Source organism: Hyaena hyaena, unplaced genomic scaffold (genome assembly GCF_003009895.1).
Source record: "Hyaena hyaena isolate Hyena2069 unplaced genomic scaffold, ASM300989v1 scaffold_153, whole genome shotgun sequence".
Lineage (NCBI taxonomy): Eukaryota > Metazoa > Chordata > Mammalia > Carnivora > Hyaenidae > Hyaena > Hyaena hyaena.
Genome location: NW_024080785.1, coordinates 1620007 through 1646967, shown reverse-complemented (window position 1 = coordinate 1646967; position 26961 = coordinate 1620007). Strand labels below are relative to the sequence as shown.

The 26961-nt window shown below is 40.1% G+C and overlaps 1 protein-coding gene across 3 annotated transcripts in view; it reads left to right on the top strand.

Annotated features, from left to right (window-relative positions):
* AOAH (acyloxyacyl hydrolase) overlaps positions 1-26961 on the top strand; it is a 168920-nt gene that overhangs the window by 91074 nt on the left and 50885 nt on the right. For all 3 annotated transcript variants that reach the window (XM_039239154.1, XM_039239156.1, XM_039239155.1), the window contains exon 12: positions 9622-9713. In XM_039239154.1, coding sequence (XP_039095085.1) covers positions 9622-9713 — 92 coding nt within the window. The remainder of the gene's footprint in view (positions 1-9621; positions 9714-26961) is intronic.

Here is a 26961-nt window from a genome sequence, read left to right as displayed (position 1 = left end):
ATCCTCTCTTTCTCTCTCTCTCTCTCTGTCCCCACCCTGCCCCTCTCCCATGCTGGCACTCTGTCTCTCTCTAAAAAAAAAAAAAAAAAAAAAATACTGAAATGACCTCATTATTATGTGTATTTTATAGATGAAGAAATGAAGACTTAGAGTAACTACTTATCCAAGATAATGCAGTTAAACATGGAGCCCAGATACAAACTGAATACATACATACTTTTTTTGGTAAATAAAGTTTCAGGGAAACACAGCATGCCCATTCATTTGCATATTGTCAGTGGCTGCTTTTCTACTACAGTGGCAGAACTGAGGAGTCACAACGGAGACCGAAGTCCCTTTACACTAAAAAGTTGGCCTACTCTGCCCTACTGCTAGTGTGTTAGGTGTAATTAGCTAAGGGCAGTGTTTCCCAAACTGGGCCAGTGCCTGTAGCCATGTAGGGCACTTATTTAAAATAAATTCTAAGACCCCACCACAAATCTACCCAAACAGGATCTATATCTTAATGACCCCCCCCCCCCCCCCCCCACAAGATTCTGGAACAGACTGCTTTAAGATGGTAGAGGGAGTGTGAGAAGACAGGAACCCTGACCAGAAGCTGTGGCAGTAACCCAGAACCATCACATGTGCAAGTTGGATGGATAGAATCAGTGAGATTTTGTGATATGAGGTGGTATGAGGGGAGGTGAATATACCTTCTTGGTATGAGGTGAAAGAGGGGAGAGGAAGAAAATGAGATCATTTTTCATGAGCTAGATGGTGGAGAGTGACAGCCCAGTTCTGGGCTGGTCATTAGGTGCCCCTGTGATGGCCTCCCCTGTACCCTGGCTCTGGACTTTGGACTTCCAGAGTCTAATGCTTGATGTCACCTTTCAAAAAATGAAAACTACCCCACCCCAGACAAATGGCAGCTCAATTGCTTCAAAAAGTGACCAAACCTTTACAAATGAAGGTATCTGAAGAGTGAAATTTTATAGATATGCGTGCCTTGTTGCCTATTCCTGACCCTGAGAGGAGTTATTTTTTCTGTTTGTGAAAGAATTTGTTTCATTGGCTCCATGAATGAAAAGAGTTGTGATTATTTCTGCATAGCAGCAGGATGCTTTAAACTCTTGTTTTCTCAGTTTTGTGAATTTGGATACAGTTCTTCAATCACTCTAGAAATAATGATGGAAGGAATTGAATTTTGTGGAAGAAATCCAACTGCACGATGCATTTTCATTTGGTATGGGGCAGTTAGATAAATGCATCCCTCAACTCATTCATCGAATAAATAAATCATGGGGTTAGACCTTAAATAATAAATAAAAGAAAAGGGGAATGAAAGAGACTAAGAAGAGCTGACAAGGTGAAAAAATAGATAAATAAAAAGAGCTATATTCAGGCAAAATGATGAAAGATTGTTGCCTGCCATCCTGTCCTCTTTATATCTACAGGTCACATTTTGCTAGAAATCTTTATTTGACTATTTCTTCCCTGTCCCGTAAGGTTTTGGACTGGCATAGGGTCAAAGATGAAATGCTATACGTTTTCCCTGAAAACTACTTACTTGGCTCTAGCTGAAGGGTAAATGTGCCTTCAGTAGGCATCATCCCAGGAGCTGAGCAGTTATTGTTACTGGCCATCACAAGAGAGAGAGGAATAGAGAATTGGCATATATGCTCCTTGGGTTTGTTACAGGGAGAGTGTGCTGGTCTTCCTTGTACATAATATGATGAATTCAGCCTTGGAATTTTGTATATGGTATTGCCAGTGCTTAACTCTTTCCCCTGCCCCTTTTTGCCTGGCTTCCTCTCAGTAACCTCACAGGATTCCCATGGGATAAGATTTCTTACAAGATTCCTTTCACAGCCCCTACAGATGGGATAGTTGTCCTTTCTGTCAGTCTGGACGTCCCTATCACTACCACTAACAGCTCACATTCATTGAACACTTGTAATTCTGAACTTCATGCATGGATTGTCTTTTCTAATCCTCTCAACCACCCGATGAGATAGGTGCTGTTTTTAGACCGTTGTATAGACAAAGAAACTGAGATATAGAAGAGTTAAAGAAAGTCTTCCAGGTACCCATCTGGGAAATGTTATTTTCTAGATTGTGAGTTCCACAAAGGAGGAACTTAATGACTGCCTGGCACAGTGGTAAACAGAGTGCCTAGCACAGGCTGGCATTTGATGTGCTTCTCTCCTCTCCCTCTCCCTCTCCCTCTCTCTCTCTATCCTTAATGAATTATAGGGCCACCAGGACCTCAATAGGAGATGCATTTCACTGCATACAGGATTCTAAGGTTTATGAATCAAACTCATAGGTAAATTACATTCTTGAAATTGTCTGTATCAAAGTATTAGCTTATGTGAATGATGCTGGCTGACTGAGAAAAGTCTGAGATTGCAGAGGCATAAACCGGATGAAATATACTTTCCCCGCACACCCAGAACTTCATCTGCCAGCCCACACAGTTGTTCTCTGTGTCTGTCAACAGATGTGAGGACAGAACAGACCCTGGGAATGTGTGAGTGGGTGTGTCTGTAGGTGTCTGTCTGTGTAGGGTCACATGTCATTTCAATATGTATCCCCAAAATATTCATTCTGTATTCTTCATAAGTTATGCTTGGTTTCCATATAAGAGAAACAGAGAGGAAAACATGGCAGCCGCTCTTGGTTTATCTGTAGATATCTGAAACTTTTACCCAAAGTAGTATCTGAGAGACCATCCCCTCCGTAGACACCCAGGAAGCCTCATTTTTAACAACTATGGCTCAGTTTCTGCACAGAAAATACAGAGTCCTCTGTGGTCCAGGACCAGTGACAAGAGGTGCCACCATAAAAGGGACTTTTTCTAGTATCTCCAAGGAGGTAGAGGCATGCTCATTTAACTTACTGCCATTTGTCTGAGGCCTGGATGCTTGATCCTTTTCTAAGACGAGGTATCCAGCATCTGATACATGGTAGTTGCTCAAAACCTGTTTGCAGAAGGGAGAGAGGAAGGAAAGAAGACTAACCCCTGCCTCACAGAGTTGTTCGATGAAGTTAAACAGTGTGTGTAAGTTTCCTGTCTCGGTGCCTGGCACATCAGGGGAATTCATTATTAGTCCTGTCCCTACTCTGGCCTAAAAATGCAAACTTACCCGGGAAACAGCACATTCAAGCATCATGAATAAATATACATTCATTTATAGGATTTATTCACATATGAAAACCTAAAGGAAAGGGACCAGAGCAAGAAAGTTTGTGCGAGGAACAAGAAGGGCCCTTGGAGTTTCATGACTCAATATTCCTATAAGGAAACTCACTGAGGTCGTGGTGGGGGATACAAGGAAGGAAGGTGGGTAATAAGACTGAGTCCTAGGCAGTGGCTTGAAAAGACAGGAGGTCATGAGTGGGCCCGTGGGACTGAAAGATGTAGAAATACAACAGATGAACATAAGGGAAGGGAAGGGAAAATGAGAAAAACCGAGTGGAAGGCAAACCATAACAGACTCTTGAATACAGAGAACAAACTGGGGGTTGCTGGAGGGGAGGTGGCTGGGGGGATGGGCTAAGTGGGTGATGGACATTAAGGAGGACACTTGTTGGATGAACACTGGGTGTCATACGTAAGAGATAACTCACTGGGTTCTACTCCTGAAGCCAAGATTACACAGTATGTTAACTAACTTGAACTTAAATAAATTTAAAAAAATTTTTAAGTGGGTGGGGGGGGGGGCAGGGAATGAGGCATAAAGCAGGAAGACTGTCCAAAACCAAAACAGATAGCAATCTCTGATTCCCAGGCCTTGAGATTCTTGCTTCATTATCAAAAGACCAACCCAAGAGCTATTTTTCTCTTTGAGTGAAACAACAAAATCTGTCTGCTTTAAGAGTTTAGTTCCTGATAAATACATTTTTAAAAAACTTATTTAACTGGTGATATTTTTCATATCTTTTTCCAACAGAAGTTAGCTGCAGATTCCTCCAAGGGACTTTGTATTATTTGAAAACAAACAACCTAGGTCTAACCCAGTTAACAGTACTAGAGAAGGGAATACACTGTATAAGTTGTCCATGGCATTGTTGGATAGAAAGGGCTCAAATGGCAACAGTGAAATAAAGGCAACAAGACTATTCCCTTTATCATTGGAAGATTGGCAGAGCCAGATAAACTTGTGGTTGATGCCATTGTTCTCTTTCTGTCACTTAAGATGGTTTTAAGAAACCCAAATGTAAGTTGCTTGTTCAAGTTGGGCTTAAAATATTCCCAAATCCAAAGTTTTACATTTACTGAATATGCATTAAAAATGAGAACCAGTGGGCTTTCTCAATTCATGGAAACACACACACACACAAACACACACACAGAGTAATGTTAAGATATTACACAAAAATGGTATATACATGTCAACTGTGACAAAAACATTTTGCATCACTGGTAAAATCAGAAGAAAATCTGAAGCAATGCAGTAGTTGACTTGGCACTCATTGAGTTCCTGATGCTCTTTACAAATTTGGAAAATCTTTCTTGGTAAATATTAAATCTTTCTACATATGTACATTTAAGGTACATTTAAGACAAGTTTCCTGAGAACACAAATGTTCAGGAGTTGATGAGGGAGATCTTAATTTGCATCTTTCCTGCCTTAAATGCCTGAAATACCTTGGATATAATGTTGCGTGAATAAGGCTTTTAGTGTTTAATGTGATATGACTTAAACATTCTCTTTTTGCTAGGGTCTATAAAACCTTCACTATTAATGGCCATTACTTCTCATTTTTATCTACCAACTTTACTAAGGAAGAAAAAGTACGTTGAAGCTTCCCATTTGTCTGCTCAAGTCTTTTCTATTATCTGGCAATGAACTTCACTCTTCTTAAACCTGGAATGATCCACTTGGAAGGGGACACTATGTGATCGGTCCAAACATGATTGCTGACACAGTGTGGGGCTTCTATTTGTCAAGCTGCTCCCCTCACTGTCCTTTCTCTCCTCCCAACATTCCTGTTAGAGTAAGGAGAGTGATATTCTACAGCCATCGGAGGTACCAAAACTGACACCAAGGTAAAGCTCCTGGCTTTGCACAGCCGGGGATGGTAAAACTTCGCCATAACACCATAAATGAAGTCTGAAACATTTAACCAGGAAAACAGAAAGGTGTGTTATTTCGAAGTTAATCGAGTGACCAGGACAAACCTATGCAGCTGATCTTCCTGGGCTTTCCAGGACTTCATCTGTGAGATACAAACCCACCCGGACCCTGCTGTGATTCAGCATCAGGTGCCATCTGCTCCAGCTTAAATCCTGGTGGGGATGATTCCAGGACTGTTTGGGGCTTTTTTCAAGAGCAGCAAGAAGTCCAGGTCTCTCCCAGGTATTTGAGATCTGAAGAGATTGATCCAGAGAGACTGAATTGAGAGACCACACTATGCGAGATGAGGCTGCTGGCCATTTTCTCCTCTGCCCTAACTCTCCCTCACCATCTACTCTTCCCCCACTGGGAAGATAAACACTTTATCACCCACCCCTGACTCAGAATGAAGCTGGATAGACTATTTCCAATTTCCAATGTGTCATATCCAAACCGTGGAGTTTCACTGTCTTTGTAGAGCCAGACACAGAAGTAGAGCTTCTGCATTTTAGAGGAAAGCATTTCCCTACTTGGCTGGCACGCTTCAGAACTGCCATCCCCTCCGTTACTGCTCAAGGCTGCAAAGAGCATCAGGCACACCTCCCTGCCAGCAGAGTTCCAGTCCAACTCCCTGTGAAAGAGAGAGGAGGCCCACCCCAAATCAGACTAGTTCTCTGCCCAGTTCCGCAAATCTGGGGTTGTCATGATGCAGACGACTGAGAAAAAGGAGAGCGAGAATGGTATCAGGCAGTGTCATATCATTCTTTTAACTCTCAATACGCTCTACAGGCTACTAACTTGCTTAAACCACTCATGAATTCTGTCTACATCTCACAAGCCACTTGCTTATTCACTATCTCCACCGAATACATCGTATGAGTTTCATCCATTCTGTTTACTTTTCTTGTCTTCTCTGGAAAAATTGAATATTCTCAAATCCTACAGCAAACACACATTGTAAACAGAAAGACTTAGGGGAAAATAAGATTTAAAAAAAACAGAGAAGACATTTGATTTATAGTGGCGGGAGGAACAGAAACCAAAACAGAGAGTATCTGACTCACAATCATGGTGGAGTTTTGAGCAGAAAGTGGCAGGTGCCTCCTCCTAAGGGGTGACAAAGTGCCCGTCACTGGAACCGCTGCATGGTGCTCCAAGACTCATCAGAAGCCTCCTTTCCATCACCTTGTTTCTGCTCCTTTGATGGAGATAAATCATAATTGATACATTATTATTATTTAATTAATACATAATTATTATAATTATTAATACTATTGCATTATTTTGTTGTTAATTAACATAGTTAATCCAAAGAAGCCATCCTTCCTGGTCACCTCTCTTTCACTCCCAGCCCCCACTGTTCTGGAAGTCACACTTGGGGTAAGAATAAGGATGGGGCCTTTGGGATTGACATGTGGAAGGAGAAAGCCCACAGAGTCGTGGAAAACACGCAAGGTGCCACGGGACAACTGCTATACGCAAACTTATTTGTTTGTTACATGACTTATTTTGAGAAACAAATGAACATACTAGCAGGTTCATATCTTGGACCGCTGAATAAAAATGATAAGAACTACAAGCAAATTGTCCAGTTCAGACCAGGCCATAGTCTCCTGGGACGACTGCCACAAAGAATCACAATACCGGCCTAAAAAAATTGTTCACACAGCTCTGGAGGCTGAAAATCTGTGATCAAGATGTCAGCAGGATGTTTCCTTCTAACAGATCTGAGAAAAAATCTGTTCCATGCTTCTCTTCTAGCTTCCGGTGACCACTGGCGATCCTTGGTGTTCCTTGACTTGTTCTTTGACTTCAGTTTCTAACTCCATCATTACATGGTCTTGCCCCTGTGTCTCTGTGTCTCTTCTTCCTCTTCTTGTAAAGAGCCCAGTCATAGTGCATTAAGGATGCATCCTATTTCAGTATGACGTCACCTTAACTAATTGCATCTGCAATGGCCTATTACAAATAAGATCACGTTCTGAAGTGTTGAGGGATAGGCCTTCCTCATTTCTTTTTGCAGGACACAATTCAACCCATTACAGTCCACAGTTGAGAAATATAAATTTTATTTTGTTTTGAGTACTCGTTCTCTATATGATGGTAGGAACCATCACACTCTGACACTAGGAAGATTACTTGAGTTTTGAGTTTTTCCAAGTTTAAAGAATGATGGTAGATTCATAACCACTGGCAACCTTATTCTGAACACATATATAATGTTTGTCTATAGATAGATATAGATATAGATGACATAGATATGGATATGGACGTGGATATAGATATAGATACAGATATAGATGTAGATAAGGATACAGGTATGGGTACAGATACACATATAGATACAGATATAGATATAGACAGATATAGATATGTAGCTCACAAAGTGTTAACAGTGGTTACTTCGCAATGGTTATCTCTTGAGGGGAAGTGATGAGAGACTTTCATTTCTATATTGTAAATCATTATATATTTGAATTCTATAACAAATACGTGTTACTTTGTAATCAGAAAAAACAATAATGATACATTTTCAAGTAGTTAATGAGAGAGAAGTGTGGCTTTTCCTTCCCTCATACTCTTCACATTTAGGTTCTCTTTAGGAAACAGGATAAGGATCATCATAAGGAAGGAAGCAAGCAGGGGAAGGGCCACATGCAATTTGAAAAGTTGTATTCTGTGCTACAATTGCTTTGATAGGATTTGCCTTTAGACATTATCCTTAGTTTATTTTTCACTTTAAAATAAGCATTAAAGGAGAACTCCAGGTTTTCATATTTATCCAAAGGAGGCATAGGTTTTCAATGTTAAGAAGCCCAAGGGCACATGGAAGAGATGCCACTATGTACTTGAAATAAACTGCTTCCTGCAGCCAGGCATCGAGGCTCCCTGTCAGCCAGGGCAAAAAGGGGACATTGGCTTTCAGAGTATGTATCCAAACTAGGATTCCCTGGTAAAATACAGGACACCCGTTTAAATGTGAACTTCAGATGCACAACAAACAACCTTTTAAGTATAAATATGTTCCAAACGTTGCACAGGACACACTTATGCCAAAAATTATTCTTTGTTTACCTGACATTTGGTCTTCTGTATATTCATTTTTAAAAATCGTGCTAAAATACTGAAAGCATAAAATTTACCATCTTAGCGACCTTTAAGTGTATAGCTCAATAGTGTTAAGTATATTACATTGCTGTCTAACCAGTTTCCAGCACTTTTTCATCTTGCAAAACTATAACGCTATACCCATGAACCAGCAGCTCCTCACTCCATATCCACTCCTAGCCCCTGGCAACCACCTTTCTACTTTCTTTGTCTATGAATTTGGCAGCTCTAAATACCTTCTATAAGTGGAATTATACTGTATTTATCTTTTTATGAAACTGGTTTATTTCACTTAGTGTAATGTCCTTAAGTTTCACCCATGTTGTAGCATGTCAGAATCTCCTTCTTCTTAAAGGCTGAATAACATTCCATTGTATGTAGACACCACATTCTGTGTTTTTTTAAGTCTGTTTTTGAAGAGAAAGAGCAGGGGAATGGCAGAGAGGGAGAGAGGGAGACACAGAATTCAAAGCAGGCTCCAAGCTCTGAGCTGTCAGCACAGAGCCCTACACAGGGCCCAGAACCACGAAGAACGAGATCGTGAACTGAACCGAAGTCAGATGCTTAACTGACTATGCCACCCAGGCACCTCATACATTTTGTGTATTGAAACTCAAATTTAACTAGGCATCCTCTATTTTTATTTGCTAAATTTGGCAACCCTATTCTGAACATATCAGTCTAGATAAGCTTTTTCTAGCAATTAGACCAGAGTAAAGGTTTATCCCAGAGGGCATTTATAAAAGGAATTATAAGGGGACATAGCTGGCAACATTTTTCCTCTGTGATTTTGCACAAACCATAGAAACATGGTTCAAATGAATCCTGGTTTTGTCAACACTGTGTCAGGAGTTCTTGAACTGGAGACTGCAAGAGAGGCAAGGGGTCATGTTAAATATATGTGCATCTTTGTGAGGAAAGAAATCAAAATTAGATTCTCAAAGGTGCTTGAGACTCCTGAGGAGGCCAGGAGACACTATCTTATTAACTGAGGGCATAGCTTTAAACTCAGGGAAGTCATTTTTGTGGGGGGCTTGGGTATTATTATTGTTCAGGCAGTTGATTTCCTGAATATCTAAAATAAATATGGAGAAAATCTCAGCAAAATTTAAGAGTGGAAAGTTTACCCATCTACTGAAGCATCCTTTTCAAATGAGGGATGAGTAATAAGCTGCCATGCGTTTCTCGTCTTTCACAGAAGCTGAATGGAAGCCAGTTCATGAGTGATGCTGATCTTTGTGAAGTCTCTGATGATAGAGAGGCACATGCTTTATATACCAAAGCCCCTTAAAGAAAGATTAAGAAAAAGAGAGTGAGAAAGACAAAAAATGACACTTAGGCAATGGATAATCTTACTAGTTGTGGAAAACAAATGACCGTTTTTATAATCACCACTTTATTTTTTCTTTAGAAATCCTTCATCAATTTACCAACAGCTCTTACCAATGAGCTCAACTGGCCCCAAATCTCTGGTACTACTGGGTTTCTGGACTCCTTTAGTGGGTATGTATGTTTGAGTACCGTTAAACATTTCAACATATCTGTGGCAGGAAAGAACAAAAGATAGGTCTTGCTCCCAAGATGTTGAAATGAGAATTATTATGAATTGCTTCTAGAACATGAGTAATGTACAAGAAACCCACCACTGACATACAGTCCACTATGCAGGAGGATGTAATACAAATTAAATTTTATCAGTGCTCGCAAGGAGGGAATTTTCTCATTGTAGAGGCTCTAGAGTTGGTCTCTAATGGATAAGACATAAACACATCACTGAATTTTTCTCATTCAAGGGACAGGGAAGTTACTTGATTATTTACTCTCAGAAATTAATGTTTATAAAGGTAATGGCTAAAATTAATAGGTAAGTCTCATGGTCCTGGAATCACCTTCGCTTCAATTCTCTGGATTTGAAGGTAGACACAATGTATGGCCAATCTGAGTGACACACAAACCCAATCTGCTGTGCATGACTGGGAGTTGACTCAGAGCCTGGCAACAGCCTTTTAATAGGTTAGCATGCCATTTTTTTTTATTTAATGGAGAACATTACATATCATAAATAATTTATTCATTTATTACCTTATTATCTTCACCCATTCATCTAAGAATGCTTATTAAATACTTACTACCTAATCAGGAATATATGCTATAGATGTTTTAAAGGTAAATAGCATTTGACCTGTCTCTATAGCCAATTACAATCAAGTAGCACAGATTAGACAAATGTACAAATAATGATAATATAAGAAAGATGCACCAAAAGACAACCCTCAACACAGAGCTACGGATTCATTGAAAAAATAATTTATAGAATTAATCAACAGCCTCTTCCGTTTGGAGTGTTAGGCCAGGGGCCCAAACCCTAAAAGATTGACAAGATTGGTGTAATGAACAAGGTAGAGAAGAAACAGGAAATAGTAACCAACCATCAGGAAAGGGCATTCATAATCATGGAGGGATCATCTGTATACATAGGGAAAGCAGAGGGGATGCATTTTCAAGTTTAATCACGTGAAAAACAATGCTAACAGTTCAGTGATAGGGAGAGTAAGAAGTAACCTTCACGAGACATTCACTGTATGCAGAGCACTACCCTGAGTGTCATGTAGAGATTTTTCTCATTTCATCTCTTTGTGAGGGAGGTGGCATTAAGGGTTACACAGACCGGTTAAGAAACTTGGCCAGGGCCCCACATTAATATGGGGGGATCTGTCATCATTTTACCAGAGAGTGATTTGGTGAGCAGGGGTCCTCCTGGTCCCCAATGCCCAGAATTTATGCTTCCTTTTTTTTTTTTCATTCTACCCGCAGGAATGTTGCTCCCTGTAGTCTTTGTCGCTTTGAGAGCATAGCTCTGGGATGGAGAAATGACTAAGAATCAAAGAAGCCCTCTCCATGGGGAGACGTGGCATGCATTGTTTCAGAGGTCGATCAGGGGCTCCCTTACTAGGGGCTCCATACTCCCGGCAGTCTGGGGACCCCTGAGCACCAGCCTCAGCCTCTCCAGCTGCACTTGCTATTGGTTTTGTCACTGGAACACATCCAGAGATAGCCAAGCTGAAGCAGCTTTCTGGAAGAAAGACTGTTGTTTATCTCCTCACTGACAACACTGAAATCGAGAAAATAAAATTTAACCGGCCTCCACCAATCCAGTACAAAAACACCTCGAGATTTTTCTAAATTAAGACCTTTATGACAACAACAAAGGAAGATATTATGAATGAGAAATGGATATAGTTTATTATACTTTTCATGGAAGTTTAACTTTACATTGAACCCTATAAAATTCAGCCACCTTTTGACCTAAAGCTTCACGTTTGCCAGTGAGGAAATACCAGTCTGATGTTTAAAACAATTGCCAAGTAGTTTAAATTTTCCTTGGAGGCATCCAAAGAATGAAAGTAGAGTCCACTCAGCAGGGCCCAGTTGAAGCAAAAACTTGTTTCCTCATCTCTTCCACTTATAGCTCACACTCACCAACAGTTACCCCACATCTCCTACATCTAATTTCCCCAAAAACTCTGCCCCAAAATAACTCCTTCTCCCAAGCAGGCTGTTCAGTTGTTTTTAGATTTTAGTGAGAGGGTGACAGTGGGAGCCAAGGTCCTTCTTCCCTTCTGTGTCTCTTCTGTCCTCAGACTAGGGGTTTGCTCCCTTCTCAGTGTGGAACCCCACTAGCCCTCCAGTCCCATAGCCACATACACTATCAGAGTCCAGCTGCAGACAGATCTCTGTAGGAGAAAGGCAGTGGGGAGAAAGGGAGAGGAGGGTCGCCAATCTTCAGACGCTCGTGGCTTATAATCCTTATAAGGGCTGTGCAGAGACATTCTAACACCATATCACAAAGGAAGTGACTGTCTAGGTGTGTGTGAGGTGAAAGTCATCCCTATCTTGAGCTAGTTGGTGCTGACTTAGCACCTTCTTGTATTGGGCTCTGTGTTGCCATTTATAAACCCTCAGTCTGCTTCTGCAACTTACTCATCATTGACTCTGAGTATGGTCCTTATCTGTTGTGTTTCTAAGGAGGTGCACCGTATAGCTGGGGTCTGTCGGGTCACATACCCTACAAGGGTTTTCTCTCTATGTGTTTGTGGGGCCCCAGGCTCTCTAGTTGTCTCTCTCCAAGTGCTCTTCTCACCACCTGTTTGCGTGCACTGTACCTATGTTCTTTGCCACCAGCTATAATGGGGGGAAGTATGTTCAGTTCCTTTTGACAGAAAAGGAAATTCTTTGTCTGAAATCTGAGTTGCAGTGGATTCTGCCATTAAGCAGACACATAGCAGCATGATAGTCCTGTGTGTCACCTTTCAAGACATCCCACCCTGCAGTAGGTCCTGTTAAACCATCTCTATAATCTCATGCAAATTATATACTGCAGATAGTCTAGGCCAGGCCAATCTCCTCAAAAGAACAAAGATTTATAAAGTGTGTAAAAAATATTAGAGAGATTAGTGTATTCTGCTGGAATCAGGGGAATGAAAAGAATATTGACCCAGAAAGCAACATTTGTGAGCCATGTGGGTAGCTTCCATGAGCATTTTGAGCAAATGTCCTTCTGAGTCCAAATGCTTATCAACACGGGATAGAATTTATGGATTTCTCTGTTCAACTGGGTCTGTAGATAGTGCTTCCAATTATCTGTGATCGGCTTCATGCTTTGTGTATTAACAGTGTTCTTTAGAAAAGGCACCTTTGAAAGCAAAAAGATGCATGGTGCCTGGGTGGCTCGGTTGAGCGTCCAACTCTTGGTTTCAGCTCGGGTCATGATCTCATGGTTTTGTGAGCTTGAGCCCACATCTGACTCTGCACTGGCTGGCTGTCTCTCTCTGCCCCTCTCCTGTTTCCATTGTCTTTGTCTCTCTCAAAATAAAGAGATAAACTTAAAAAAGAAAAAAAGAAAGCAAAAAGATGCAGTTTGGGAGAGAAAATGGTTGCTTTCCTTTTCTTTTTCCAACATACCCTTCTCCCTCAAAATGTGATATCTTTGTTATGAGGTTAATGTAACTAATTGAAATTTATATGCATGCATTAAAAGACAAACACAACGTCTTACTTTCACAAATCTTTACATCCTTCAGTTGATTCGACTTTAACAAAAATCTGTTCTCTTGACTCTTAGGCTCGAGAAAATTCAAAAAGCAGTATCGTTTAAAACCATGTGTTTTATTTCGTTTTCCCAGTGTGATTCTGAAAGTAATCGAGTGGTTCAAAGACAAAAAACAAAACAAAAACCCACCCTCTGAAGCTGGTAGCATGGGAGCTGAGAGCCCAACAATAGCCAACATTAGCGGGGGGGGGGGGGGGGATATAATTATAAGTGAGAATAAAAGGGTATTTTTTTAAATTAAAAATAGTACTTCATGTTCAGACCATGTTCAAAAGCAATTAATGTAAGAGAAAAATTCTATTTAAGTTAAAGAACACAAGTCCCAGTAACACATATGGAAGTATGGGAAACAATACCAAAATTCAGGAAGGAAGGACTTCTAGTTAAGCAGTAGCTAACATTCCAGAGCCCTGCGAGTTGGTGTGGTGGAGTAGGAGGAAGACCACCTTTACAGGTACAAGGGTTCTGGTTCTCTATGGCCTTCAGTGGAACATACAGCAGTCCCAGACCTCATGTATGTGTGGAAGTTGAGTTGCACCTAGCGATCTCTGAAGTTTGCCCCAGTATTCAAGCTTAGTGGCTTTAGGTCAACGTGTTATTGAAGTTCACATCTTACCTCCTGATGCTGTTTGGTTTAGAAGCATTGGAGGAAGCTGTTGGAAAAACATGCTCACGCTTCTCTCTACCAAATATGCTTTTCTCCACCCCTTCACCGGTTATGCCTTCATATAAGACCTGGCTAATTTCATGGGTCAAAGCGTGAAACTTTCTAAGAACCATGTTTCTCTAGGGCCAGGGTTGCTGTGCCTTTAAGTTTGAGCCCCTGCATCATAAGCCCTGCACTGTGTGATACTGAGTTCTTGACCAGCTATTGGGTTAAGTGGCACTCCATAATTGTCCTTTATGGGTATTATTTCCTCCAAGCAAAAGTCAGAAAGAGAAACCAATAACTCCAAACTCTTAACGAACATAACCTCCTGAACTCACCCACATCTGGCCTGAGCATTTCTGGTGCCCAAATCCTCTTCCGGAAGTGGTCCATGAGATGGTCCAGTCAGTAGAGTTCTGCAGGCCAGGGCTACATGGTGGGGAAGTCCTTTAAAGCTGGAGGGCAGAGGGAGGAAACACAAGGCAGCAATCAGAAAACCAAAGGAACCAAAAGCAATTACTGAAGTTACCATATCAAGCTGGAGAGAGAAGAGTGAGATCAGTAGGTCAACATAAGTGGGTGCAAACCACATGGAATTTTGTAGAACAAATGTTGCTCCCTCTGCCCCTGGATTAGATTTGGGGCCAGAAACACAGTACACGCTTAGAAATAAATAGACAAAGCTACAGTGAAAAGTGGCACAGTAATGCTATTCAAGGACATTGAAACACACATATTTGATGAGAGGTGTCCTAGAATCTGAGTGTTAAAGGTTATCTATTCTCTCCAACCCAATAGACTTTATATGAGAGGACAATTTTGAAAAGCAGTGTATAATTCCCAACCAAGTCACTTGGGGTGTTAAAAACAGAAAATTGGAGAGAAGGGATTTGCAGTTAAGATTTGCTAACCTAATTTCATGTTTTAAAAAAAGACATGTAAGTACTAAACACTAATGGGCTTAATAACCTTATTAAATCCATTATTCAAAAATTACATGTGATGTAAGTGCAAATGATTAGCCATCTTATAATTATACTTTGCAAAATAAATAATTAGCCAGAGAGGTGGTCATTTGAAGTTAGGTGAGGCTGATTGGAGTGAAACGCAGTCTACATCAGAGATTCTCCAAGTGTGGCCTGTGGACTGCTGGGAGGTGGGTCTCTCAGATCTCTTGGGGGATCCACAGGGAAAAATTATTTTCACAACAAGACCAAAACAGTATTTGCCTTTTGCACTGATGGCGCAAAAGCGATGGTGGGTGAGTGAAACTGTTGACATGTGAGCATGAATCAAAGCAGTGGCGCCAAACTATGTTTGTAGTCACTGTGGTCTTCCCCTTTATACAGCCTGATTTTAGAAACGAGGCAGAGGGTAGGGGACAGCTTCCCCTGAAAAGTTTCCCTATTTAGCAGAAAAATTAATTTTATTCAAGTATGTCCATGATTTTTTAATAATTTCATCGTATGAAATGGGAGGTATGCATAAAGCGTTTGTGCTGCATAACAAAAATATGATGGTTTTCTTAAGAAAAAGCACTTTTGTGAGGGAGTTGAGAGCTGAATTAATCAATTTTTCATGGAACACTGGTTTTATTGAAAAGAACTAGAAAATAAATTATAGTTATTCAGATTGGATATGTGGTAGATACTGTATCTGAAATAAAGGCCCTTCAAGGAAAACAACTGACAGTATTGATTGCTAATTATAAATTTTGAGCTTTCAAAGAAAAATTTGAATTTTTGAAAACTTGTATTTTCTACTATGAACTTGACAGGTTCCTAATACTCAAAACTTTTCTGATATGTAGTGCTAGCAACATGTATGATTTTTCAATATTATATCATAAAATGTATCAACATTTAAAATATCCACATAATTCTGTGAGCCAATATTTTCTAAATGACCAGTAGATCATATATAAAACCACGCATAGGTAAAAGATCTATTCAAAGTGCAAAATAGACCAATGCATTTTAGTGTGATGTGGTGTAAAATGCTCGTTGATATAATTTCAGATTCCACATGATGACTAATCAATCCTTTAAAAAAATACAATGTGTCAAGTTTTGGCATAGAATCAAAGGAGGCTGTCCATGCTTTATCTAAAAAAGTAGAGGTCCCTGGGCAGCTCAGTCAGTTAAGGGTCTGACTTTGGCTCAGGTCACAATCTTGCAGTTCCTGAGTTAAAGTCCAGCCATCAGGCTCTCTGATGTCAGCATGGAGCCCGCTTCAGACCTTCTGTCCCCTTCTCTCTCTACTCCTCTCCCATGCACATACACATGTGCACACACTTATGCTCTCTCTCTTTTTCTCTCTCAAATTAAATATAAATAAACTTTTTTAAAAGATATTAAAATGTTTCTCCCTTTTCCAACTACATGTATGTTGAAGATGAGATTTTCTTCACATAATTCCATCAAAACAACATATCACAACAGATTTAATGCAGAAGCAGAGATGAGAACCCAGGCTGTCTTAAGTCAGACAGTAAAGAAATTTGCAAAAGTGTACAACGATGCCCTTTATCTCACTAATTGGAGGAAGGACTGGAAAATATATATTTTTCAGAAAAAAATGTTACTTATGTTAACAGGTAATGGGTTTGTTATTATTATTTTAAACGAATTAATTAAACATTCTTTTAAATTTCTAAGTTTTAATTTCTAACATATAAATATTGAGAGGTATAACTCACATAAAGAAAATCTCTCCGGGTTCCTCAGTAATTTTAAGAGTATCAAATGCTTCTGAGAGCAACAAACTGAGAACTTCTGTTGTAGACAGTGAGCGTGAAAAAGAAATGTGGTTGTGGATAGAAGCTGGTGGGAGGGGGGCACCAACATTTAGAGGTTCAGAAAGATGAGATAAGGAAGGAATAGTCCTCGGAGTGCATGGTGGCTACGTCGGTTAAGGGTGAGATTCTTGACTTCAGCTCAAGTCACGGTCTCACGGTTCATGAGTTTGAGCCCAGGTGGGGTTCCATGCTGACAGTGCAGAGCCTGCTTGGGATTCTCTCTCTTACTCTCTCTCTGCCCCTCCTGGCTCATGCTTTCTCTAAATAAATAAACCTTTAAAAAAAAAAAAAAAGGAAGGAAGGAAGAGCTCTCAACATAGAGAGAAATCTAGAAGGGTTCAGTAGCCTAGAGACCAAGAGAAGAAAGTGTTTCCAAAGGTAAAGTGACCTTCAGCCAAAAGCTGCCAGAGGAGAGGAGGACTGCCCAGAGAAAGAGCACTGGGGATGCAGGGCGGTGATCAGGGGAGACTGGCCAGAGATGTCTCAGTGGGCGGAGATGGAAACCTGACTGCAGAGAGTAGTTTCCAGGAGGTGATGAAGGAAGTGAGCATCCACAATTCATTTAATAAGTTCCCTTTGGGACACCTGGGCAGCTCAGTCGGTTAACTGCCTGACTTCAGCTCAGGTCATGATCTCGTCTCCTGAGTTTGAGCTTTCCCTGCCCCCTGCCATTGGGCCCTGTGCTGACAGCTCAGTGCCTGGAGCCTGCTTTGGATTCTGTGTCTCCCTCTTTCTCTGCCCTTCTCTCTCTCTCTCTCTCTCTCTCTCTGTCTCTCTCTCTCTCTCTCTCCCTCTCTCTCTGTCTCTCCCTCTCTGTCTCTGTCTCTCTCTCTCTCAAAAATCAATAAACATTTAAAAAATAAATAAACAAACATTAAAATAAATAAAAGTTTTAAAAATCCCCATTAAAGGGAGCAGAGAAAAGGAGTGGTAGCTAGTGGGGGATCATTTTTAGATGAGATCCTACAGTATGCTGTTAGTGAGAGGAAGTTCCATCAGGGAGAGAAAGGTGGATGAAGGAAGAAAGGAAGCAAGGAAGGATGGAGAGAACAAGAAAAGATGGAATGCAGGCTCAGGGAGGCACCATCCTTGGGGCAGGAAGGACCATCTGTAGACACTGTAACTCCTAGCCAACCTCTCCCTGCCCTGTACCGACAAAGCTCTCCACCTGCAAAACTTCCCTCTTGATGTCACTCATTTCTAAATTTTCAGTTTAATTTAATTACTCGAATAATGAATACATTTTCATCTTACAAAAAATACTGAGGTATATATAGTAAAAAGCCAAATCTTCCCCCAATTTCACCCCTTTTCCCAGGAGAAAGCCCTATTATCAGTTTAGTGTGATTTTGTTCAGATACCTTCTGTGTGATTACATATATAAATCTATACATAAAGAAATAAATATTTCATTAAAGTCTCCCCATAAATGGCATTAAACAGTGCATAATATACTGTAAATTAATGCTTTGCTTTAAGAATACTTCTCGAAGGCTTTTCCATTCTTGAACAATTCTGTGTGATATTTCATAGCGTCGTACTGATGGACAGTCAGTTCCAAATCCTCATGATACCCAATAACACCATAATGAACATTCTGCAGTTCTCTTTGTTAATACATCTGACAATTTCCTTAGGAAAAAAGGATAGATCTGAATGTATACATTTTTAATTTTTCATAATCCCTCAAAAAAGGCTATCCCAATGTATATCCTCACAAATAGTCCAGGAGAATACTTGTTTCCCCATATCCTTGCCAATACTGAAGACTGTCCATCTTCTTAATGTTTTGCAATCTAACAATGCTTTATTGTTCTAATAATATGCAGCCTGACTACTAATGAGTTTGAGCATCTCTTCATGAGCATTTACACTCACCTTTGTCTTATCTAGTTACCCTTTGTTCATGCTTGACACTCACCACCCAGGGGTCAGTTCATTTTACACAGCCTCCTCAGTCCAACCCCCATCTGACTGGATGATTCTCTCCTGGGCTTCCGTTGTGCTCCTTCAGTCTCAATGTCATCTCACTTATCATAACAGTTTATTTGTTGTCTCTCCACTCTGCCCACCCCACCCCAGACGCTGAGCATCTTGAGTATAGGGATCAGGCTCGACTTTGCTCTCTAGCTCCAGTCCCTGACACATTATGTGGCACCATAATAGGTACCCACTAAACTTATTATAAAATAAGTTTATAATGGTATCACTTTACATTTGTAGAGTGCTTTACAATCTATAAGCCTCCTTCCCTTACATTTTCTCAGATTGCCTAAATCAAATCAGATTTGCAGGAATTAACATTTCAGGGAAAATGCTAGGGATAAGGGAAAAGGAGTATAAACAGCACGCATTGAATCACCAGCTGCATGATGTGATGCATGTAAAAATAAATCAGTGTAACTTAAGCCTTTGGACTTCGAAGCGTGTCCCATAATAAATGTTCCACAAGAAACTAGCAAAATTCATTAAAGTATTAAAATAACCACAGAGTCAACAAATTGGAGATAACAATTTTGAAGTAAAATAATCAACTCAGTAGCCAGGTAGAAGGAATAAAACAAATGAGAGACCTGCTAACAAGTGAATTTGGTCAATAATAGGTAACTCAAGCCTCAGTGCGAAGTGTTGCCCAGAACGATAGAACTTTGCAACCTAGCTTGGTCAGAGTCAATGAACAGCCTCCAAATTTCTCTAGCAGAATTCCTATAACCAACTCAGTCTGAGGTTTTAGGCCATCTCAATGCTCACATAGACATCACAGAAATAATTCATCAATATTCTTCAAACACTGCTCTGTGAAACACTACTTCCACAAGATGTCATACATATTTTTTAAAAGATTCCTAGGGCAACTAAGTTTTGGAAATGCTGGTTTGAATAAGGAGAAAGGCATTTATTCAGTATAAGGCTTATTAGAGCCTTTAATAAGGCAAAAAAAAATTGTATATCTCCAAGGTATAATATGAAACAGTTCCTAAACTTACTGACCATAGAACTATATAGAATCTCAATCTCTCTCTCTCTCTTGCTCTCTGCATTTAATGAGAAAGATACATTTCAAGAAACTAGTGTTTCACAGCATCCTTTGAGAAATGCTGTTCATATTATTAAAACAATCTTTTTGTGTATCACAAGTGATCTTTTTACATTTATAGGCATCAACACCTTAAATCTCTGTTTATCAGAGTTTAATGTGTATGTTGATGCAGTGGCCTACAATCAAATCTGAGGCCAAGAAGAGCCAGGAAGGAAACAGTTATAGCTGCTCCAAGCTCAGAGGACACAGGAAGGAACCTTAGTGGGAGGTTAACTTAACAGGTAAGAAGCTTTGTCTGAGTACCGCAGCTCATGAATTATTGAACACAATGCCCATGAAGTCTATTTCCCTGTATTATTTGCTGCTCCAAATTCAAAATCTATCATGCTGTCTGACTAATCTTTTCATGTCTGAACTCCTAGGACCTCTTCTATAGCCAACCTCACCCCTGCGCATACACCCCTGCATAATTAGCCCATTGCCAGTCTCTCTGAATACACAACAAGTCATATGCTACACGTTTATCTCTCTCTGAGGCTGAAATCTTCATTGTTCCATGATGTGGTGAATTAGAGGTTACACGGGGATCTAGTATCAAAGGACTAGAAGGAATTTTAAGAATTCTTTAATCCGTCTCTCCGGCCCCATGCTGGTCTGACTTCCACCCACATCAGAAAGAAAACTATTCACACTTTTCTTAAAACTTCCCGGCAGTAGTGGTCCCTGGATAAAGCTTGTCCAGTCTCTAAATTATTTAATTTTATCCTAATCCACTCCCTTGCCCTAACCCTTCACATCAGATGTTACCATATATCTCTTACTGCCCCTGCTACTAGTATTCTTCACCCTAGTCTTCTTTGTGTCTCATTCTCTGTGATTCGACTTAATACCCAAACCAACAGTGCTCTGCAGAGAGTCAGAAATCGCCTCGGGAACTTTACCAGGACCTGATACATCACTGTTGCTTGCGTGGTATCAGACTTGGTTTATCCCCCAAACCTCAGATATGCTAAGCCTTTTGGGGAAGCTGTTCTGTTGCGTTTCTCCACGTACATTCTCCTTTGAGTCAACATAGGTGATGACTTTTTTCAGTTTTAAATTCAACTCATTTCATTTGTCTGCATCATACTTGAGGCCCATTTTTTTGGTTTTCTTCTTTGTTTCATTTTGTTTTCCATTTGGTCATAGTGAAATGGTATGGGGGTGGTGGGTCATGAAAAGGCTTTCAGAGAAAGTGGTCTGTGTGTGTGTGTTTTTACCTGCACCCATGTTGGGGAAAGCAGCCAGCAGACATTCTGTGTGAGATTTACCTATTTTGAATATTGATGTTAGAAATCAAAAGTGGGCCAGTGTGTCCTCTTATGAAATGCCTGTACTTCCTGGGTGCTGGGGTAGGTAGAGCAGGTCATAGCAGGAATTGAATATAGCATGCTTCCAAGTCAGCCCCATACACTGAGGACACCAGCATCTTGGGCATTGGGGAAGGTGGGAGGAAGAGAACCTTCCAATTCTCTCTCTGCAGCCATCAAACTACAGCACTGAGGCTATCACCTCTTCTACCAGCCCATTGGACTTGGTTTTGATGTACAACAGGGGGCGAAGGGAAAAACAGAAGGTCACCCTGGGAAACCTGAGTCCAAGTAGAGATAGAGAAGCAAGAAGAGGGGGGATTCGAAACCAGAAAGCTCATCACAATTCACTATGCACAGTATCCTTGGTGTTTCCTATTAATTCAAATTCACCTTTCTATCAAGCACTCTCAATCTGTTATCACCTCAAAAATAGGCTTCTGAAAATATTGTATTGATTTTTCTGTCTCCTCAGGATTCCTGAGCACTCCATGAGAAATTCAATCCCTAAAATTTATAAGACAGACTATGCATTTGAGGTGGGATGAAAGAAAACAGTATCTTTGATTATGTGAAACGTTTGCTCATGCCTAGTACCAAAACCTTAATCTCCAAAGTCTAGATACTATTTCTGGTCAGAAACATTAATGAAACTATTCACCAATAGGCAAAGATTTTGTATTCTTGTAAGGAAAGATGCAACTAACTGTATCTATAATATTAATATCCACACTATTTGCTCTCCATGAGCAGGTCATGAGCAAAACAGTATCTCGGTACATAAATTCCATTTTTAGAATTATCAAAAATACATTTATGGCTAAATATTGGTAACAATTACTTTCCCAAAGGAAAATAACCCCCCGTTATTGACCGTGAAATTATTTTAGCATTGAACTCAGATCTAATGTCCATTTCCCATCTGCTTTTTCAAAATATAATAAAATAGTCAAGGCAGAGGGCATAAATGATGCAGAGTATAAAGTATTCATTTCAGGCTTCTGGGTAAGATAGCAGATTGAGCAAAGCATTTTACTTCTGTCCCTTGAGAAACCCCACTAAAAGGACAGTAAATGAATCTGTCCTCAAGGACAGAGAGAACAGGAAGAGCCAACGGCCACAAAATGTTGGAAGCCAGAAAGCAGAACAAGTGGTAACTGACTGAGTCAACTCAGACAGCTACATCCTGAGCCAGTAGGGAGGAATGTAGAGAAGCAACCTGGTTTATACTGCACAGTCCCCAGAAGATTTGAGGATTGGCTATATTTGGTAGCTCTAGAAATGCAGGTGAGAGTAAAAACAAGGGTCAGCTGAAAGACTGCCAAAGAAGTGGTTAGATCCTGAGACTCTTCCCCAACTTCACACAGGTGGGCAGCTTACTCTGCAGCTTACTCCCCTTACTCTGGTATAAGTCTAGAGGTTTATTATTCGCCAGCGATGCTAATGGCAAAAGCTTCTGGACTGAGGGACACCAGACATAAGTGAGGAGAGGAACACCCCACTCCACATGCATGCTGAATGCAGAGAACCAGCCACCCCTAGCCCCAGAGTGCTGGCAACCTGGTTGGAGACAAGAAGATCCTTCCGTAGGGAGTTTGCACATTCCTGGGAAGAAAGCCCCAGACACTGACAGCAGGGCTACCCTGAGAAAGTCCCTGCCAGCCCATGCTACAGTGAAGAGTAGAGTCAACATGCCACACCCAGAGGTCCACTTTCCAATCAGTTTTAAGTTTTTAACCAGTTTTCACTTTTATTTTTTTTTAATGTTTTTTATTTATTTCTAGGAGAGAGAGAGAGAGACAGCGTGAGCAGGGGAGGGTCAGAGAGAGAGGGAGTCACAGACTGAAACAGGCTCCAGGCTCTGAGCTGGCAGTCAGCACAGAGCCCGACGCGGGGCTCGAACCCACGAACCGCGAGATCATGACCCAAGCGAAAGTCGGACGCTTAACCGACTAAGCCACCCAGGCGCCCCACCAGTTTTCACTTTTAAATACAACAAGCCAACAAACACTTCAGGATCAACACAAAAAGAGAAAAAGCAACTTCAGGAAAATAAATGATTGCTCTATTTTGTAAGGAAGAAAAATTTTTTAGACTCTAATATCTTATAAAAATAACTAGAATTAGTACCTCCAAAAAGATAAGAGAAGATATTTCATTCATGTCACAAGAACATTATGCTAAAAATAAATACTCAAGAACAAGAAATATCATTTGGAAGTTATGCTAGTGGTACAAGATAGTTTTCATAAAAGGATTAAAGATGAAGTTGAGGATATCCTCCAGAAAATAGAACAAAAGACAAAGAGATGGAAAATAGGGCAGAAAAACTAGGAATATTAGAAGACCTGTCCAGCTGACCCAATATACAAGTAATAAGAGTTCTCAGGAAAAAATAAAGGAAGGAATCATCAATGGAATAATTCAAGAATGTCTCTCAGAACTGACAGATGTGAATTTCCAGGTTGAAAAGGTCCATCGGTGACTAATACTGTGAATGCAAATAGAGCCACCGCAAGCCTGTCATCACAACATTTTAGAACTCTTGAACAGATGCTACTGCAGGCTTTCAAAGGATTGAGGCACAGAGCAGCTTCAAACAACAACACGGGGAGGCTGGGTGCCAATGAACTGATAGCTTCAAATTTCTGAGGGAAAATGATTTTAACCTAGAATTCTATAACCATCTGTTCTGGTTAACTATTGTTGTGTAACAAAATAATCCAAACTTTAGAGGCTTAAAACAACCACCATTTTCATTACATCTCACGGTTTAGGGTATCAGTAATTCAGGAAGAGTGTGACTGGCCAAGTCTTCCTCTCCATGTGATATTGAGTATGGTTACTTGATGGTATTTACCTAGTGGTTGGGTTAAATATTTCAATATGGCTTCACTCACGTAACTGATGCTTGAGAAGGAGAATTAGAATACTGGGGTTAGCTGGGTCCCGCTTCCTTTCCAGATAGGGCCTTTAAAAAAAAGACTTTAATTTCTGAACAGTTTTAGATACAGAGAAAAACTGAGCAGAAGTTACAGAGTTTCTATATACTCTGTCATCTCCTCCTCAATTTTGCCTATTATCAACAACTTGCATTAGTGTGATGCGTTAGTGTGGTTATAAATGAAGAACCAAATATATTTTTATATATTTTTCTTTTTAAATATAATTTAGTCCCAAATTGGTTTCCATACAACACCTAGTGCTCATCCCAACAAGTGCCCTCCTCAATGTCCATCACCCACTTTCCCCTCTCTCCCACCCCCATTAACCCTCAGTTTGTTCTCAGTATTTTAGAATCCTTTATGGTTTGCCATTAACTAAAACCTACAGTTTACTTAAGGGTATATTCTTTATGTTGAACCTTCCATGGGTTTTGACAAATCATAATGGCATGTATCCATGACTACAGTATCATATATCAGTACCACTGCCCTTCCCCCCCCAAAAAACCCTATGCTCCATTTTTTAATCCCTCCTCTCTCTCCCCAAATCCCTGGAAACCACTTATCTTTTATAGTCTCCATGGTTTTGCCTTTTTCCAGAGTGTCATCTAGTTGGAATCATACAGAATGTGGCATTTTCATGTTGGCTTCTTTCACTCAGCAATATGCATTTAAGGTTCCTCCATGTCTTTTCATGACTTGATAGCTCTTTTCTTTTTACTGCTGAATAGCAGTCCATTGTATGGATATACCATTCACCTTTTGAAGGACATTTTGGTTATTTCCATTATAGTATCTTTTTACATGGTTTCCAGCAGGATAGTCAGGCTTCTTACATGGCAAATCAGGACTTCAAGAGACCAAAGTTGCCAGGTATCTTAAAAACCAGGCCATAATTGGCATAGAATCACTTCTAACATACCCTGTTGGTCAAAAAGTCACATAACAGCCAAGATTTAAGGGTAAGAGTGTCAAAGATAATGAGGCCATCTTTAATCTACCACACCAGTCAATGAAAGACAAACTCTGATGGTCTTGGAGGCTTATTTCCTTCTTCTATTGATTCCCTAGCAAGAAGATGATTCTTTTATGTTTGGTACTCCTCCTATTTAACAAATAACCTCCTAGACCATAAATCTATTATTATTGTTACATAGTGACTCATAAACACCAAAACCATCTTTCCCTAAAAGTAAGCTGTCCTAGATATGTCTGAGCTAGCTATGTCCTGTCTAAAACACCTTTCTAGGGGTGCCTGGGTGGCTCAGCTGGTTGAAAATCCAACTTCGGCTCAGGTCATGATCTTTCAGTTTGTGAATTCAAATCCCGCATCGGGATCTGTGCTGACAGCTCAGAGCCTGGAGGCTGCTTCGGATTCTGTATCTCAATCTCTCTCTGTCCCTCCCCCAGTCATGCTCTGTCTCTCTTTTTTTATGAGAATAAGAGTTCAGAGACCAAGTGAACACTGCTACTTCTTTACTTCAAGTTTTACCCCAACAAGTCTTATTAACCTTATATATGTTTTTAATTTTTTTTACCTTCTTTATGCTCATACATATGGTATAAGCTGTTTCTGGGACCACCTTATACCTCACCAAGTCAAAAAATAGAAACATTTTTAGATATAAAAATGATAAAAAAAATGTTACTTTCCCCACATCCTTCAAAAGTTACTTAAAAATATTCTCCATCACAAACGATGAAAATGTGGTCTTCTAGAAAATAGATCTCCTAAGCCAGGAGAGGTGAAAAGAATCTCTGGGATGATGAAGATGAGGGCTCTCAGATTATCTACTGAGCACCAGGGTGAGAGGGCAGCAAGTCCCTAGTAAGCAGGTCAAGAGGTTTCAGGAGAGATTTCTGCAAGATAAAATGAATAAACTATTCAATATATTCAATACAGCATATTGAAAGGGAATCAAACAACTGTAAAAAATTTTAGGGTAAATTGATGATAAATACTTGGAAAATTAGGCAAACAAAAGGCAACTATTAACTCCAGGGAAACAAAAGAATTTAGAAAGGAAGAGAAAGCAATCATACATCAATTGTGAAGAGCTGAACCCTCTTATCCATGGTGGGAAGTAAATAGAGTACAAATCAAGAAGTGGACTTGAAAGTATGTTATTTAAAGATAAGAAAGAAAATACCCGAAGAGTCAGTTAAGGCTGTAATTAGTAGCCTCTGGGAATGGAGAAATGGAGAGGCTAGAGGACTGTGGGATTGCTGTTAATCATTATAAGCTTTATAGACATATATAGTTTAACTGTCTTTGCTTACATTTACCATTTTGGTGAGGCTGGCTCTGACCACTCTAACCCTATTTTCCCTGCCTCCTTTTTTTTTTCATAGCACTCACTGCCTGCTAGCATCCTCTCTAATTTGTTCAATCAGGATGCTTAGTGTTTTTTTCCTGATAGAATTTCAATAATACAAGGGCAGTGGTGTTCATCTTCTTCATTTACCAATATGATCCAGGTGCCTAGAGCAGTCCCTGGAACATAGTATGGCTCATTAAACATCACCCAAGTAAAACAAATTTGACTTTTTAAAATTATATGCATGGGTTGCTTTGATTTTTAAAAACAAAATAAACCATTCGCCTCAAAATTCTACCACAAAGTAAAAATCTCATTCTTTAAATACTCCTCAGACATCTTGCTCTTCTATCAAAAAATGTTATCATTAGTTTTCTCAGGCTTCAAAAAGAATACTCCTTCAGTGCATCCCAAGTGCACAACCTGATACATGTTTACCTTTCTGAAACACTGAGACAGTTGGCAAGCACTATAATACAATAAGTGAGACTCACATACCACTTAAAAATAAATGATGATTTATGTAAGGTTGTGAGATATGAA